Genomic DNA, 17,571 nt, shown 5'->3' on the forward strand with positions numbered 1-17,571 from the left:
AACTATTTCTAATTGATTCAGAATAGGTAGTCAGTCTTCTAGACCTTGATGCATTATTATTAATCCTCAAGCTATCCATTTCATTTTTTTGTAATTTATTTTATAAGTTAGTTTTTATGTTGGTTTGAGGTTTCTTTGTTTTTTGCCATTTCCTTTGCAGGTTCAGGTGTCTCTGGTTACCTTGGTAGCCTTCATTCTTCAAGTTCGTTTTTCTTGATTATGCATGTCACCTTGTTTTCTATCAAAACACTATTCTTTCCCCTTTAGGGCTCTTTCAATGTCTGTTTCTCAGCTCACCTTTCCTCATCTAATTCAGTGGAGTTTCCATCTCATGCAGTGCAGGAGAAGGAGTTTGAAATGACATTAAGAGTCATTGCTCAAAGCAGAGGTCAACATCAGGTCTAACTATCTCATTTTTCCATGCCTAGCTAAACTCATTGACTCATATCACAGTAACTCTTTCCTCTACACTAGGGTTGTTAGCTTTGGGAATATGCTTGGTGACTCCTTTTAATTTGGCTTCAGAGTTCATCTATCCAGAGCATGTCCTGCTTTGAGTAACCGAACTATTTGCCTGCTTCTCTCACATATGACATCTTTACTACTTACACATTTCTAGCCATTCTAACGACTGCATTTTCTAAATTTTAGAGCAATGCCATCACTGTAGTTTACTTTAAATTCTGTTCTTCTTTCTTGTTCAACAGGTATGGCCAGTCATCCCCCAATACCTATCTTGGAACTTGCAGATCACATTGAAAGATTGAAAGCAAATGACAATTTGAAGTTCTCACAGGAGTATGAGGTAATTTTCCTCATTTTCTCATTATTCAGATTGTTTAAAATGTAATGTTTTCTGTTTCCCTAGACTTTTCTCTGATATGTACCCACAGTGATAGTGCCAGTTTTGTATGATATTAAAGCCATGATTAAATAAAAAAGTAATCTGTGTAATATTACTACATTGGTGAGGTGGCTTCTTTGCTTGAAACAATTTATTGTCTTTTTATAAGGATACATGTCCGGCAGATTCCATGGGCACATACCTGAGGTAGTGCATGAATGATGACAGCACTTACTCTTTTTAGTATACCCAAACATCCATGTACTCTGCAGTTAAAAGATCCTTAGGTTATTTAGAAAATCCCCTGTGTAACCTTGGCAGGACACATACAGTGCAAACTCCAAAGAAGTTGCAGTCCACTGTGTTAATTTTGCATGGATTAAAAGAATTTGCAATTGCCTGGTATCTTTCCTAATATAACAGTTTTGAAACATTGTATTTTCCTCCTGTCAATAGTACCACATTGATAATCTGTGAACAATGGCCTATAAGAGCATGGTAGAATTTAACTGGAAGAGAGTAATCATTTGCAAGCCACCTTGTCAGTAATCCATGGAGTATACCTCCCCAGACAGGCATTGGTACTGTGGAGAGTAACAGCCTCTCATGTCAATAACTTGTGGATAAAAATCCATTAAACACAGTAAATTCTAGCTGTTTCTTCAATGCCAATACTGTCTATGTCAAAAGTCTGTGGATAAAGTATGCACTGAACCATCAGAAAACAAATGCTGCTTTAGAGCAGCTATGGGCGGTCATGTCAGTGATCCAAAGATTAACAGCTCCCAGAGGGATCACTGACACAGTATTTTCTTTATAGTCTGTTGTGTCACTAATCCTTGCTTAAAACTCCCCAAGACTTTGTTAGTGTGGTGGAGTAAAAATCCATGTTACTCTCATTTTGTTAGGGACTGCACATTTATTGCATTGGAATGTTCATGTCAACACTGCAATAAAAAATACTGAAGACTTTCACATGTTGGTTCCATACTGACATGTGACTGCATGGTACAGAGATCCTGTAAATGCCCAATGTATTTAAAAAGTCTTGACAGAAAATGAGTACTAACTAATATGATAGAGAACTACAACTGCTTATTATTTAATTGAACATAATGTTCAGAAAGACCTTAAGACTGCTATAAAAAATAATCTCATTAGATGTCAAAAGGAAAATATAGTCTCACCAATTCATGGAAATGAATTTGAAGACCATCTCAGGATTGCTGTTTACTGTTGCAATCACAAAAAAACACAAGAGTACCTTCTCATGTTTCTGTGTGTAAATCCTGTGTTCTTAAGTAAGAAGGTTGTAGCATATAAAGAATCAGACAGGGAAATTTATGGAACAGAATGTTCACCATAGAAAAAGCTAATATTTGGTGCAAATTTGACAATCATTTCTTGTTGTTCTGTGGGAAAATTCCTTGGAATATCTGTGTAGGAATTTCCATTTACTAAATAAAAAGAAAAGTCATTACAAGTCATACAATGTAGTCTAACTTCCATAAAAGTAAACAATACACCTTTGCTATTTATCGTGGATGGATGTTGTGGAGATGACATGGTTCTTATGCTGTAATATGACTTGTTTTGGTGTTTTATATTTCATTTATTATTTAAATCATTAAAATCCTCTTGAGAGTGTAATCTAAACCATTTGTAGTCAGCATTGTGAAGATACATTAAATCATTAAATTCTTAGTATCTGTCCCTCTTTACCAAGCCAAGTAAATAGCCCAGTTTTCACGTTCTTTTTTTTTTACAAAACACACCATCCAGGGCAAAGTGGTCAGACATTCAAGATTAAAATGTGGGCAACTGTAGGTTAACATCAAGCTTCATTCACATTGCTTTGGCCAAGAGGATTCAACATTTATATTTGAAATCCCAGCTTTAGAGATACCAGTTTGTTTCCATCTAGTCCAAGGTTCATCCGTTTTGAAACAGAATTAATGAAAAGCATTGCTATTTGATTTCATGGTCTAGTCTAGCCAGTGAACCAAGGCTACAGTTTGATGATCAGTGTAAGTTATCTCCCTGTCTTGGCTGTGCATTCCTGTTGTCTCTCTTGTGCCAATCCTGGCACTAGCACATGTGCAGCTGTTTGAGGATTATCTCAGGAAATAGATTCAGCTGAAAAACTAATTGTTTTATTTTTCTTTGCTGTTTTCAGTTGGATCAGTTCCCTGAACTAGCTCACCACATGGCTGCATGAGCTGTAACGCCAGCACAAGGGAGCTGGTGGGAACATTTGCGGTCAGGGATTGGGACCTTCTCTTTCAGTTCTCACTAAGGTCCCTTAAAAGCAACTATCTGATTCCAAGGCAGAAATGGGTACAGATGGTAGCAGTTCAATTATTATCACTTCAGATTATGTTTGATCTGGTGACACAGAAGGAAAAGGAGATATTTTTTGTCTTCAAGCGTTGAAGATGTAACATGCAGCAGGAAACCACTGACCTTTATTGATAGTAATAAAGTCTTCCAGTTAATTCCCATTTGGGGAAACAAAACATTTTTCATCACTTACCACTGACGTGATTTTTTTTTTTTTTCATAATGCCCTTTCCTGCTTGGCATTCCATTATTTTCTTTTACTTTTCATGGAATTTCTTATATTATATAGATGAAATTCTTCAAAAATAGACTGATAATGTACAACAACTTGTGATACTATCAAATAATATATATATATATATATGTATATTATACAGTTTCCTAATGAACACTGACTTCTCATCCAGCTTGCAGAATTTATTTCAGGAGGTTAGCTACATTTCAAAAGGATGTTTTAATTATTTTTTAATTATCCCACTTCAATTGCCACTTCAAAAGAATTATTTGTTTCATAACTCAAATGCATCTTTTCATATTATATGTACCTATTTCAGCTCTTCAGAAGTTATTTGAATACTTGGTCCTGTTCTGTTCTTGCTCCTGTTTCATCCACTGCCTTTTGATCAGAATTTCTGATCAAAACTGCATACAAATTTGTTTTTCTCCTTTGGAAGAGTATTGCTTCCTTGCCTGTTACCACTTTCTCTTCAGACAGACAGAAGCCTCCCTGTCTCTTCACTCCTTCCAAAGGACAGAATAAAGTTCTCTCACAGAAAGCACATATCTACATGCTGTTGACTCCTTCGCTGGTTTAAACTCTATGGCATCATTTTCTAATGAAACCCAACTTCTGTGCACCCTCCTAGAGAAGGTAAAAGAAAACTTCTTTGTAGACCTGGACTGTGAGAGAAGACAGGATTGCTTTCTTCAAGTAGTCCCGAACTCAACCCACTATTCTCCTTTCATCGGGCATATGGCTTCCCAAACGGGATTTTTTTGGTGGTTTTGTTTTTTTCTGAGAATATGTTCCTTTTTGTGCTGTGTGAAATCTAGTTGAGAAAGAATCTGAAATTTCCATTAAAGAACTAGTAAGTCCAAACTGCATCCCTGTGCCCTATGGTTCTGAAAGGAATGCCCAGTGTAATGTGTCAAGTTGGGAAAGTAGATATTGCAAAAAAGTAAGTAGCAATATGCATACTATTTAAAAAAAAAAAAAAAAAGCAAAAAAAAAAAAAGCAAAAAGTAGAACTCCTTCATTGCTATGATATGATAAAAGCAGTGTATCCTCCAGTGTAGACCATCTTCCAGCTATGTAACGATTTCTAAGCTTCAGTGTTGTCAGTTGCAAGGATTCCTGCTTCTACAAGTCTTTAGAAACTATTTCACAGTGTCTTCTTCAGGCTTTCCTCTACCCTAGCTCTTACAGGGGATTATCATGAGAACAATGGAGACTTCTATCATTATACTTCTCTCACAACTTTACCTTGAATACCAGATTTCATGGGAGAACACAGCCAAGCCTTAAAGTTTATAAGTATTGCAAGATTTAAAGAAAGTTATACTTCACCTGTTGGATAAAATCATTTTGTAGTTTTACCATATATAGTGCTATGTCCTCTCCTCAATAAAATTCATTTCCACCTTAAAATACATTTTTCATAGTCCTTTGTTAATTATTATTAGCTTGTGATCCCCAAGCCTTAGCACAATGTTGGTTTGTTTACCTTGTTAACATAACATATCCTTTGTGTCACATTCCCTAATTTAAAAGACAAGGTTCTTGACCCCAATTGATTATTGTGAAGCTTTTGCTGACTTTGGCAGTTTCAGTGGGATTTTTATGTAATGTAAGGCTCCATATGGACTTGACAGCTGCTAAGCAACAAGCCATATTCGTAAAAAACTGACCTTTATATCGTATCTCCTTCTTAACTCAGGCTTCAGAATTTAACAATAAAAAGTGGTCATTGAGATAGACTGAATCAGAACAGTAATGTTCTGCCTACTTTATGCAATACACTAAATGTATTTGTAAAGTTATTTCCTCCTATACTATAGAACAGGAATATAATATATTCCTCCAAAGCAGATTCCTGGGTCTTGTGTAAAAGAGTTTCACATTTGTTATCTGAGATCTGTAGTCATAGCTTTACACCCTTAAAGAATTAGATTCAGATTCATGCCACTTTTGTGTTAGAATGTGTCACTGCAACACAAAAATTAGTACATTCTGTATGTGTTATTGTCGTATTTACTGTGTATGTGTGTGTGTGCACTGGTTAACTAATGTTACAAAAAGTTGTATACAATTTTAATGTTTTTCCTAGCCAGTCTTTTGCTTTAACACTGAGTGTTGGAAAAGATGAAGATGCATTTTGTCTCTGTGCCACACTGCTGTATTATTATAAGTTTTATCATAGCTTCTCAGTATCAGTAGGTAGGATTTCTGATGAGAGGACAATTTACTGAATATAGGGCATTTATCTTTTTGTATCTCAAGCTGCAACAAGATAAACACTGGACACAAAACCATAATAAATTTTATATAGTAGAAGCACATATAAAACCTATTTATATAAACCACTTTCAAAGTCTATGCAGAACAGATAACCTACTAAATGAATTTTTACCAAAGAAACAGCTGCACTTTACTGCCATGTTGTTACAGGTAATAGTGACTCATATGCAAAAATCAATTTCTTCTCCGCAGAAATGTGTTTTCTATTCTTTATCTTTACACTAGTTTCCTCTTTCTAATACTACAAACGTCCTTTATTGGTATTTTGTAACTTTACTTTCATAGGATGTGCTCCATTTACTGGGAAACAATTAGTGTAGTCAGTGAACGATGAAAAGTTGTTTGTCTTCTTATTAATAACACATATGCTGTTGCATTCACCTAGGTTGTTTGGTGCTTAGTTCCACCTAGGGTAATATCCAAGCTAGCAGGATAGTTATGATAGAGAATTTTAAAGACATAATGCAGGAATCTGAAGTGGCACTAGTCAAGATTTATAGTACTATATTATCTTATTCCTTTGTGCTGTGAATGCTTCCTTGGGATAACAGCATTTGTTTATGCTTATATAATTAGCTTATATAATTAAAAGAGTATTCAGATAAAAGAAATCTGGTGTTATTATATTAGGATGCTACGTTTCCATCTGATACCTAATGCTATTTTGCCAAAGAATTCCACAGAGATGGTTTAAATAGTCAAATACTGTAGTAAGTGTCAGTTTTATTTTACCCAACTGAAAGCAGTGATATGTTTAAGAAGAGAAAAGTAATCCGCTTCTTACAACAAAAAAAATTATTCCAGGACAGGCTATGTTGGTCATAATAGGTAAAATTGAGTTTCATGGGAGCTTCTTAGAAAGATTAATTTACAGTATTTTAGGGGTTTTGTGGAGGGAAATGGAAGAATAAATGAAGAATTTCAGTCCTTTCCTCCTTTCTTAAAAAAAATAAATGTTGACAATTCAAAGTAGCACCAGTGTCTCATATGAGACAATTCCAAAGTTTCATTTAATAGCTGCTGTATTTCATGTAATACATGAAAAACCACCTAACAGGATGCTTTAATCACAAAAATATTTAAACTAAGCAAGGTTTTTCATTACTCAAATCTTCTTCCGCTACTCATGTTTATTTCCTACCTGAAGTTGAGTGTAATCCTCTGTTTTCAACACAAAATTATTACCACCACAACTGGTTATGATATCACAGACAAAGGATTTTAACTGCAGATGGGGAATAAACAGCTTATGTTTAAGACTGGAGGCAAAGATATAAAACAGTAGGATTCATTCTTAAAAAGTTAGGTTTTCTAAAGCTTTTTGTGTATTAGAGGCTCTCCTTCAAAGATGTTTTCAAAAATGGTTATTTTCCCCCTTAAGTATACTTTAGTTAAATACATGTATAGCTTGTTTGATTCCATTGGAATTAGGTTTTACATGATCTCATTTGGTCATAGGAATATTAGTTTGATATTGTAAAGGAACTATCTTTGTTCTTGAGAGGACTTTGGCAAAAGCCTTAGTTGTATTTCTAGCTACTCTTGAACAGTTGGGTCAGTTTCCTTCAAGAGTCAACAGGAAATGTCTCATCTGTGAGTTTTTAGGACCAGGATACAAACTTACATTTGAGTTCCAAAGGAGATTTAGTCAGGTAAAACATGTGGTTTTTTCCCTCTCATGTCTCTTGAAAATGGAAGCCTTTACAGTGCAATGTGAAAAACTCTGCCTTAATAAGAAAAAATAATTCCAGTTGGCAAGTTGCCATGATCGTGTATTAATGTTCATGCATTCTAGTATTCATGTTTTTCTAATGCAATATGTAAATCTCATTCTATTAGTAAGTTTCCTGCATAATATAATAGCATTCTATTATAGGTTCATCAGAAATTCTCGTTGCAATCACTGACATTGGTAAAAGAGGGTCAAATTGTTCATTTTTATGGGTAGCTGACTACTTTCTCCTGTTGTGCAGAGTCTATTTGCATTGACATCCTCTCAAATCTGTCTTTTTAATTTCTCTTTTTCTACGTGATCTTAGGTTTCTGTGTGACTGAGTGCTTTTCTGGTGATTTAATTTCAGCCTCAATATACCTACAGTGGTCGGAAATTCTTTACAGGACATGCTTCCTTCCCCTTCCAGGCTTGTGAAACCTTTCCGGTGACTCACAATCCACACACACACAAAGACTCAAACCTGCTGGCTCTTAATTGGTTGGCATAGTGACCCTTAGAGGAGCACTGTTCCAGGCCGGGCAGGCATATGTCACCTTACACCATTTTGTCATACTCATTCCTTTCCCGATACTGTACCAGGTTATACTCCTGGAAGACTCATGATCACAGCAGGGAACATTTGCCTCTTGTTTAAGTGATGTAAAGGAAAACTTCACAATGAGCAGGTAAAAACAGTTCACTGGATGGGGGGTTGTTTGAAATTTCTTCTGGAAACACGTTTTGATTACCATGATTCATAGTCAGAGAGCTATTTTATGGATGGTGTGTTGTACTAGTAAATACTGCTCAAGTCCTTTCCCAGTAAAAGATCAGACTTTTTTTTCAGCAACCAACCATTTAGAACACAACAGCTGAAAGATTAGTCAAAGCATGGGAGGGTAATAACAGTATTACCGATATCTTTATTTCTTTTGTACAAAGCACCCATACTACACAGTCGTGCTATGAAGAAATCCAGTTCTTTGTTAATGACAGCTTTATTGAAGGCAAGCTTTCAGAATGAATATACTAGAAATCCTATTAAAGTGCCATCCATTAAACCATTAAAACACTCGTTAAAACTGTTAGTACAGACTTGTTATTCATGAGTTATTGGTCTTTCACACTTCTGAAATGTGTCTGCCAATACCACTCAACTCTTTGTTCCAGTGTGGCTATTAAGTCTGAGGAAATATAGATTAAATTTCTTTTGACAAAACAGTGCTTTGTGGCAGAATACTAAGGCCACAAAGTGGTTTGGATTGGTGAGAAAACAGGAAAGACTGAAGTTCAGTACATTGGCCTGGTTTTGACATAATTTATGTAACTATGTCTGCATGCGGGCCTAAATATCAATCACTGAAATACACCATCTGGCCATATATCATACAAATAAGTCCATGGGGAATATAGTATGCTGCTGTGATGAACATATCCTTATCTCCTACAAATAGCTGACAGAGAAAGCTGCTCTTTGATTTTTTTTCCTGGTATCGCAAAGCAGCTTTAAATCACTTAAACAGTAAGGAGTTAGAAGGGGAAGAATAATACTGAACAGTTGAAGCTAGGTTTTAAATGTAAAGTATTTTTAATAATCTATAAATGCAATTAACAATGAGTATAATGTAGAGCTGAAGTTCTTTCTCATAATGGGTAAGAATCTACTTAGAACATAATTTTCTAAGTGAAACTGTATATGCAAAAATGCACCTTAAACTTTATGTTTGCAAATAGTTGTAATTACAAATAGATAATTTATGGGATTTTTTAAGTTGTATACATCCCTTTTATTTTTGATAGGCTAAAGCTTGAGTCCTGCAGTTAGTTAACTAGAAGCATGTTAGTCATCCAGTTTATTCTGTTACTTTCTAATTTTCTTGCCAAGTGTGAAGAGAAAGTGTATGTGACATATTGTGAAGTAATTTCCAGAATATTTGGGCACTGTAGGTAAAAATCTAAAAGACCAGGCAGAGTGCCTATATCTGGAACAATACAGAGCAGTGTTGCCTCATTGTGGGGCAGTGGGCTGCTCTTTAGCTAACGTTTGCATATATGCCTCTCAAAAAATTCGGACTAAGTAGTCACAGATAGTGTAGATGTGATTTATTCCTGGTCAAATAACTGAATTTATTTTAAAATGTATTTAGAGTATAATACACTACTATATTAAGAGCAGCTTCTGTTTATTTTGAAATTACTATGTTTATGTTCTAAATTATTACTAGAATTCTAAGCTAAAGCCATACTAATTACTTTATAAAACACTGAAAACTTGGCCTGCAAACATCCTGCACAAGTTATTTTATTCACCTCCGTTCACTACAAAGGGAAAAGAGGGGAGATTCTTGCTGAGAGAAGTCATTATGTAAATGTGATTGCTTTTCAAGTCATATGGTGTAGTTGAATTGCTGGTCAGCTGTTAAAGAGGTATATTACATGTCTTAAATACACTAGTTATGTATATGACTCTCCTCTTCCCAGTGCTGAGGGAAATATGGTCCAAATTCTTTCTGTTTACCTAAATAGCACTTAGCAGTAAAGATAAAAATATTTGTGGTTTTAACTGCAGCAGGGCTTACCTGCTTCAAAACTGTATCAGCCATCCGTCTCAGAAGATGGGAAAACATTGAAACTAATGAAACTAATTTTCCCACGAAAATCCTGAATTTTAAGAAAACGGAATAAAAATTCTACAGAGTAAAATTTTACCACTTGTTTTATTGATAAATAGGAATTTCACTGTGAGTCAGAAAAAGTAATGTTTTGGTCAGAGATGGACCAAACCCTAAGACTGGAAGGATCAGGTTGCTATGTTTATACTTAAGCACAACACAGAAGTAATGTCTACTTTTGCCAGTGGCAGAATACCAATTATTTGGTGAAAGTTTGAGTTTCCTATACGTGAAAACAAAAGAAAATAAGGCTGAAAAAAAGCCATCAGCAGTTTCGTAAAACTCTTAATAACTACTCTATTAAGATATAGCTTAATAATAGAAACATATTAATACTATTAACAAATCAAGATATGTTGAGCATAGTCCCACATATTGCTAAGACTGTGAACCCAAATAGTGCTTTTTTTTAAAAAAAAATCTTTTATGGGTATAAAAATTATGCAGAAATAAAAAGAAATCAGATGAATTCAGAGCTGAAAACCATTTAAGAATACCTTTTGAACTGTTAATAATACATATAGCAATACAACTCAAGCGAATCATACCCAAACCACAAGTACAATTTTCATGGTCTTCATCATGCTCCCAAGCAGTTCATTTCTTCCTCTTTCCTCTAAAAAGTCCAATTTCATTTCGTCTTGAGGGAGGAGCTGCCACACACTGTGCATCAGCTACTGTAGGTAAAGCAGTATTTGAGCCAGAACCTGAACCATCTACGCTCCTCTGCTCAGTGGATCTCAGCTAGGTTATGCAGGGAAGCTCAGCCAGGCCCAGATCCAGAGGACTGTAAGGATAAAGTTAGCAAAATTCAGGAAAATCATCTGGTAACTGTTATAAAAGTTAATTGGGTCTAGGGTATTAGTAGATAGGATAAGGTAGTGGGACTTGACTTCTTAAACAGAAAGGCTGGGGTATTCTAAGATCTCTTTATCAAGGCAGCCAGGCAAAATTATTTTATTTAGAATAATCTCAAGAAAGAAGTGAAGTAATTCTCTGTATGTTACATGAATAATTGTATAAGGTAAGTAAAGATGCATAAGAATGAAGCAGTTTTCTGACTGGCCAAACAGTAATTATTAATCTAAGGGATAAATTCTAATAGATCACACTAATTAATTTTGCAGATATGCATTGTCTGATAATACCTACTCTAATAGATTACTGGTCATATTTCATTTCCATTAACATAAAATGGACTCAGAGCTGTTGTAACCCTGGGGGAAGTCAGTATAAGTGATGTAAAAGTGATGGCTTGATGCTATAGTGGCAGTATGGAGCTTCTGACTTGTGCTTTGTTGCTGGTCTGCTCATGGAAAGTGAACTTGGTGAACTGCCTCATCTAGGCTTACCTGTTTCATTAGGTTTTTATAATTTACAGTAATCTGGCATAGGGAGCTGCTGATTGTTACCAGGATTGGGCAAAGGGCATGAGCCACAAACCGTGGTTACATGTATGTGTTGATGAAACAATTTTAAGGTCTCTAATGGTACAGAAAGGGAAAGTAAAACAATATGTGATTATTTGTGACATGTCAGTATGAGATGACCTTTCATCCAGCCACTACCATAGTGGGAATAAGCAGGTACCATCTGTTTGTTATATATTTTGTATTTACTCAGCTTTATGTATACCTCAGCCATAGGGGTAAAAGTAATAGTAGAGCCAGCAGTCTTCCTACTGGTGAAGGATGTAGGAGTGTGGGATAAGCTTCAGTAACTACATCCTGGAACATGAAGGAAGCAGGAAACAAATAGTGATTCTAGTACCGTATAGTTATGTGTATAAATAAGAGATCATTAAAATTTCAAATATGCCTGAATTGCTGTCTTATTTATGACTCAAGGAAATAAAAATCAAGTCTCTTTATGTTGTCCCTAGGTGCTACGCAGTTGATTCCCTAAGCAACACTGGTACTATGTGTTGACCTGGCATCAAAATGAAAGAACAGAAACATTATTTTTCTTCTGGAAAACTTCTTCAGGAATATTTGGAGTTTGTTTAGTAAACAGGACACTGAATTGTTTGAATATGCACACTTAGTGATAGAGAAAGATAAAACTATTTATTCGTCTTCATCCCAGTGTTTTTCAGACTTCTGATATTTTTTTCATTCTATTATGCTAGAACCCCTCACTTGCCAAACTGAGTGAAAAGATAAAAAGGTGGTGGATAGCATACACTTGCCTTTCTGAAGAGAAAGCCTTGAATTTGAAAAGCTTATGGTTTAAATTCCTGATGGAACTCTCAGATGCATAAATACGAACTGCTTTATGATTTAATATGTTACAATGTGTTACAAATTCATAATTTTCTTTCAAGAGCAAAATATTTCCAGAGTAAACTGTGGGAGCATATGGTTTGTAATCATTATAAATACAAGTACATAGTCTTTAGCTAAGAGTTTCTTTTTCTTTTCTTCTCTTTCTCTTTGAAGTCTATTGATCCTGGTCAGCAGTTCACATGGGAACACTCTAACCTGGAAGTAAACAAACCAAAGAACAGATACGCGAATGTAATTGCATATGACCATTCTCGTGTTCTACTCTCAGCAATAGAAGGTAAGGAGACCTTTAAACTTAAACTCATTAAATCATAAATCCAGTGTAATTTTGCCTCCTGATATCTTTGCATAGTAATATAAAGAAGTGTTAATTAAAGTACTTCCAGTAAATTCCTATGATGACAATACTTTTCTGATGTTCATTCTCAGTAATTCATTACCAAAATGCACTAACATTGACACAATCATATATAGCACTGAATTCATCAGGTCCCTGTGTGTTATCTGAAGTAAATTATCATTGCTGTTTACTTACAATAATTCTATAAAGCAAATACAGCAATAACCATGCATGAATTGAGGTTTTTGTGGATCAATAACATATCTGATTATTGAGTTTCAGATGCCAAATCCTTAATGTGGGGAAAAAAATCAGTTTAACTTCATGTTCTCAGGGAGAATTTTGACAACCCTCTTTTAAAACTTCCCTTTTTTCCAAGGGGTATACTTGGAGCTCTTCATTATACCTTTCTTTGTCAAAAAGCTTTCCAAAAACTTTAGCATTTTAGAGTTTTAGCTTAAGCAGACTGTCCAAGGTGATCAACTCTGGGTTGACCATTAACCTGCTTCGTGTGATGAAGACAGATTTTTCAGTTTATTCTATATTATTGACAGTCAGTTATTAATGCTGGCCAGAATATAGTTGATTATATGTTTAAGTGAAGCAATTTAAATGAAAATAAAATTAACCTTTAGTAACTCTGACAGGGCTTGCATATGATACATAAGATGCAGGGAAGTGTACTCAAGATCATAATAATTTCAGTCCTGACATGCTGTAAGTTAAACTGCAAGATGCTTTAATTTAGTTATAAACAGCTTCTTACCGTTGACTACTCCAGCCCTGAAGACCCTGGATACAGGAGGGACCATATTTATAGTTGTAATACGTTTTAATATTAGCTGCTTGGTGAAGAAAAAGGCAATCCCACTGATTGAAGCTTTCTGTATTTATTGCAGCTGCATACTGTGGGCTTTGATAACACTGATAAGAGCTTCTCAAATATATTAGAAAATTTAAATAATCGCCTTGAAGAATTTGTGTATGATAATCTGCTTGTGTTTGTTCCACCTCTGAGGCTCATATAGCAGATCTGACAAGATTTTTTTTGCAGTTTCATCTACAATATTTCACATTGCCTTGTAGAAGAATATAGGTATATAGAAACCTGCCGCTACCTGTTAGAACTACGTGTCTTAGCACTGAAGAGAGGGCATTTTAATTAGCACTATATGTGATGTAGTTCAAGAAAAATATCCCTTTCTGTGTCACTGGTCCAGACAAAGGAACTAAAAACATGGTCAGGAAAGGCCTGGAACAGCAGTTCGACAGCTATTCTGAATTGTTATGCAAAGTTCTTTGCAACAAAATGTTTAACTCAGAAATAGGTCTGTTTGACAGAAGACTTAGTATTTTCATAGGATTTTGTTTGGAAAAAGAATTGTGTAATGGGGGGAAGAAGGAGAAGGAAAAAATCTAATTAATAAATGTATTTGTTCATTTATAAATCAGACATCTGCCAGGTTCCCCTTCATGTAAATGACCCATGAAATTTGTTTCCCTTAAAGAAAATTAATATATTCAGAGAATGGGAAGAAAATTTAACAGGCAAAACAGCAAATGTTGGTCAAAGTATTTAAAAGTATCAAATTCACAGTACATTAGACTACTTTTTAAATTAATAGATAGTAAAAATATTTTTAGAATCTACATTGTACCTGTAGGAAAGGACTGAGGAGCAGGGACAACATACAGTTAAACTGTAGTGTTTGATTCCCTTTTTTACTTAATAAATTCCATGATAAGGCTAAAATCTCTAACCCTATAATAGTCAGTGACCCTAAACAGATTAAAATATTATAGCCATTTGAAATATCAGTGTTAGGTGTAAAACCACAAATGGGATTTTGACCCATTTGGTGATTGGCATATTTTAAGTATTTTCTCAGTCTTCAGTCTATGGTGAAAAAAAATGTCATAAATCAAATATTAAGTGCCTTTTTATGCTATGATAATTTGTCTTGAAAACAGAATTAAATTAGTTTTTAATTATCCTTTTAAATTTTTTTCCTCCTGGGATTTTACATGGTTACATTTCTGAAATTCTGCATGTGTATCTTCATAACTTTAATACATTGGTCTTAGTATTTGGTAATATGTGCTTCTCTTTCAAGTTTTAACTAAATATTCCTACAATGAAAATATGCAGTCTGCCTAGCATTTTAATCAGTTGACAGCTGCATTTGTTTTTATGCTATCAGGGAAATCAGTACTTTGACTATTGTTTAGAAAACAAAATTCTCCTTTACCTATGTTACTATACAAATTGATCAGGACCTAAAGCTGGACTACATTACATTTTGTTACAGCTGTGTAATATATAGGAACAGGAAACTAAGCATCTGCCAAACTGTAATTTTACAGTGATGGTCACTTTGCCTCTTGATGGTGTGGCACAAAAGTGAAATGCTGTAATTGCTTTTCTAGAACAGGGCGCAGTGCCAGTTTTGTTCAGTTACTCGTCTCTGACTGTAGCTAATATGGAGCAATTCCTAGAAAGTCTTAAGCAGCATGTAGGAGAGATTTGAAATTACTTCTTTTCACCCATTCATAATATCAAGTCATTAAAAATTGCGTTAGCCCCAAAACACAAAGCTTACAAAGTGTTTATTATGGTACATTTTGTGACTCTTGTTACACATGTTCAAACCTGGTTTTGAATCCCCACTATCTTCTTGGCCTCTGTAATTTTGTATAGGCTGGAGTTCCCCAACATAATTGCTCACTTTGCAAGAAATATTTCTTATATTATTAAAATACCACTATTTAAATTTTATTACATTAGATGTCCCTTTAGAAAGAAAATTCAGATTAGTTATGGTAATTTGAATTTCCACCTGAAAGAAAACATTACTTTGCAAAATTTTGTTCTCGTGTTCTTGAAATCTCATCACTTACATTGTGCTGTCTTTGGGTGCGTCTGAGAGGGACACTCAGAACTTTACAGTATAATGAAAGAATTTTATAAAGTAGTGAAGTTTATTTTATGCATCTAAATGGACTTGAGGGCAGAATTTACTGATTAAGAGAGAAATAGATCAAATTAAAACAGGTAGGTGTGTGATCTTAGACCTCTAAGGAGTAAATAAAAGCCTGGGGAAAAAAAATTAAACAGTCTGTATTTGAAAAAAGTCTTGCCAGTTCTTTTAGGAGACATTCAAGACTAAAAGTCTGCCATATGTGTCATGGATTTGCATAATGCTAGTGATTTAAAAAAAAAAAAAAGTCTATCATATTTCAGCAGTGAAATTTTTGTTTGATGGTAAATTTAGTTTTTTTAAAATGCTGCTAAAGCTAGAAGTCTCTGAATAATATAAAAGATCAAGAAATAAAAAAGGCAAGAAACTGCTAATACTCATTTGCCTGATTACCAGTTACTGGTAAATTATCATTGAGTATGTAGGCCATCATCTTTAGATTTAGAAAGTATTCTGGCCAATGTAAATTCTTGAACTTCCACTGAACAGTCACCGACGATACAAATTATTTGCACTCTCTCACATTGCATTTGTGTTGCACTCTGCTAACAATATATAATTACACATTTAGATAAGTGTATGCCCTTTCAACTGCAAGCCTGAAGCGCCATAAGACAACAAAATTGTTTCGGTGAAGAGGTAAAGGGGTACAGTAAGATCAACAAAGTAGACTTCGTGGTGTAGCAGTCTCTATGAAGTAGACTTCTAGAGTAGACTTCATGGTGGTTGTCTCAACAACAATGCTGAGACAAGTTGTAGGAGTATAATAAGTTTGACCTATAGGTCTACTTACGCTGTTACAGTTGTAACTTAACAAGAAAAATGATGTCATCCTTGATAGCCTTGAAATCAGCTCAGAACTGTCCATTGGGGAAAGCTTCAGCAAAACATCCAGTGACTTTGTTCTTGAGTGGGTAATGAAGATTTGGCACCTCACAATTTACTGTGCACACTCTTGTTGAAACTGTTTTTTGCAGGAATTCTCAAACGAGGAATAATTTAATTTCATATTAGTAGAGGCACTCATCGGCCCTTTTAGTGCATCATTCAGAGATATGAATGAATATTTCTATCCAAAAAAAAAGAGACTCCTTTGATAGATAACTTTGGTGTTACTCAGTCTTAAAGAGTTGAAGAATCACTACATCAAGTTTCAGACAGCTGTAATCACAGTATGATGGCTTCATGTAGGATTTGCATATCTGGTTTGCACTATCGTGCAACATGCTACTGTCTCAATATGTTGTGGCCAGTGTGCTGGCACAATGGTGTTATCTGTGTCTCTGAGGAACTGACTGAACAATCTGTTTGCTTTCATTCTATACCCTTTCTTGGTACTATCCAACTTTTAAAACAAAACAAAACAAATCCAAGCTTCTTTTCTTTTTCTTGATAGAGCTTCTTCTTTTTCCCAGCCTGTTTTTCTGCTACTCACCTTCCAAGTTTCTCATCTTGCCTGCAGGTATTTTACAGCTGCTAGTTCTTAGTTACCATCCCTGTTTTTCACCATTTTCCAGTTTTTCTTGCCTTTTTATTTTCCTTTCAAATATTTGCCTTCCATCTTCTGCACATTCCCTTTCTTTGTCCTGCTTAATTCTGCATCACCCCTAATTCTGCATCCTGCTTAATTCTGCCCACCCCTTTTTGACATTGCCTTCTCTCCATAATTCTCTATAATTCAACATTTCACTTTGAGACTACATATCTTTCATCCATTCCCTCTTCACCAGACTATTCTAGCCCTAATAGTCCATCCACAATGCAGCAATCTGTAGGTTTCTTTTTCTGTCATTTTTTTTTCCTTCTTACCTTATATCGTTAGGATTATATTAGTAAATTTTCCTCAGTCTTTGTAAAAAAAGCTTTCATTTTACCAATGT

At 34.9% G+C, this 17,571-nt stretch overlaps 1 protein-coding gene across 2 annotated transcripts in view; it reads left to right on the plus strand.

Moving 5' to 3' along the window:
- PTPRD (protein tyrosine phosphatase receptor type D) overlaps positions 1-17,571 on the plus strand; it is a 281,812-nt gene that overhangs the window by 209,855 nt on the left and 54,386 nt on the right. For both annotated transcript variants that reach the window (XM_086480568.1, XM_086480569.1), the window contains 2 exons: positions 708-805; positions 12,527-12,650. In XM_086480568.1, the coding sequence (XP_086336694.1) occupies positions 708-805; positions 12,527-12,650 (222 nt within the window). The remainder of the gene's footprint in view (positions 1-707; positions 806-12,526; positions 12,651-17,571) is intronic.

Source organism: Leptosomus discolor, chromosome Z (assembly GCF_034619465.1).
Source record: "Leptosomus discolor isolate bLepDis1 chromosome Z, bLepDis1.hap2, whole genome shotgun sequence".
Taxonomy (NCBI): domain Eukaryota; kingdom Metazoa; phylum Chordata; class Aves; order Leptosomiformes; family Leptosomidae; genus Leptosomus; species Leptosomus discolor.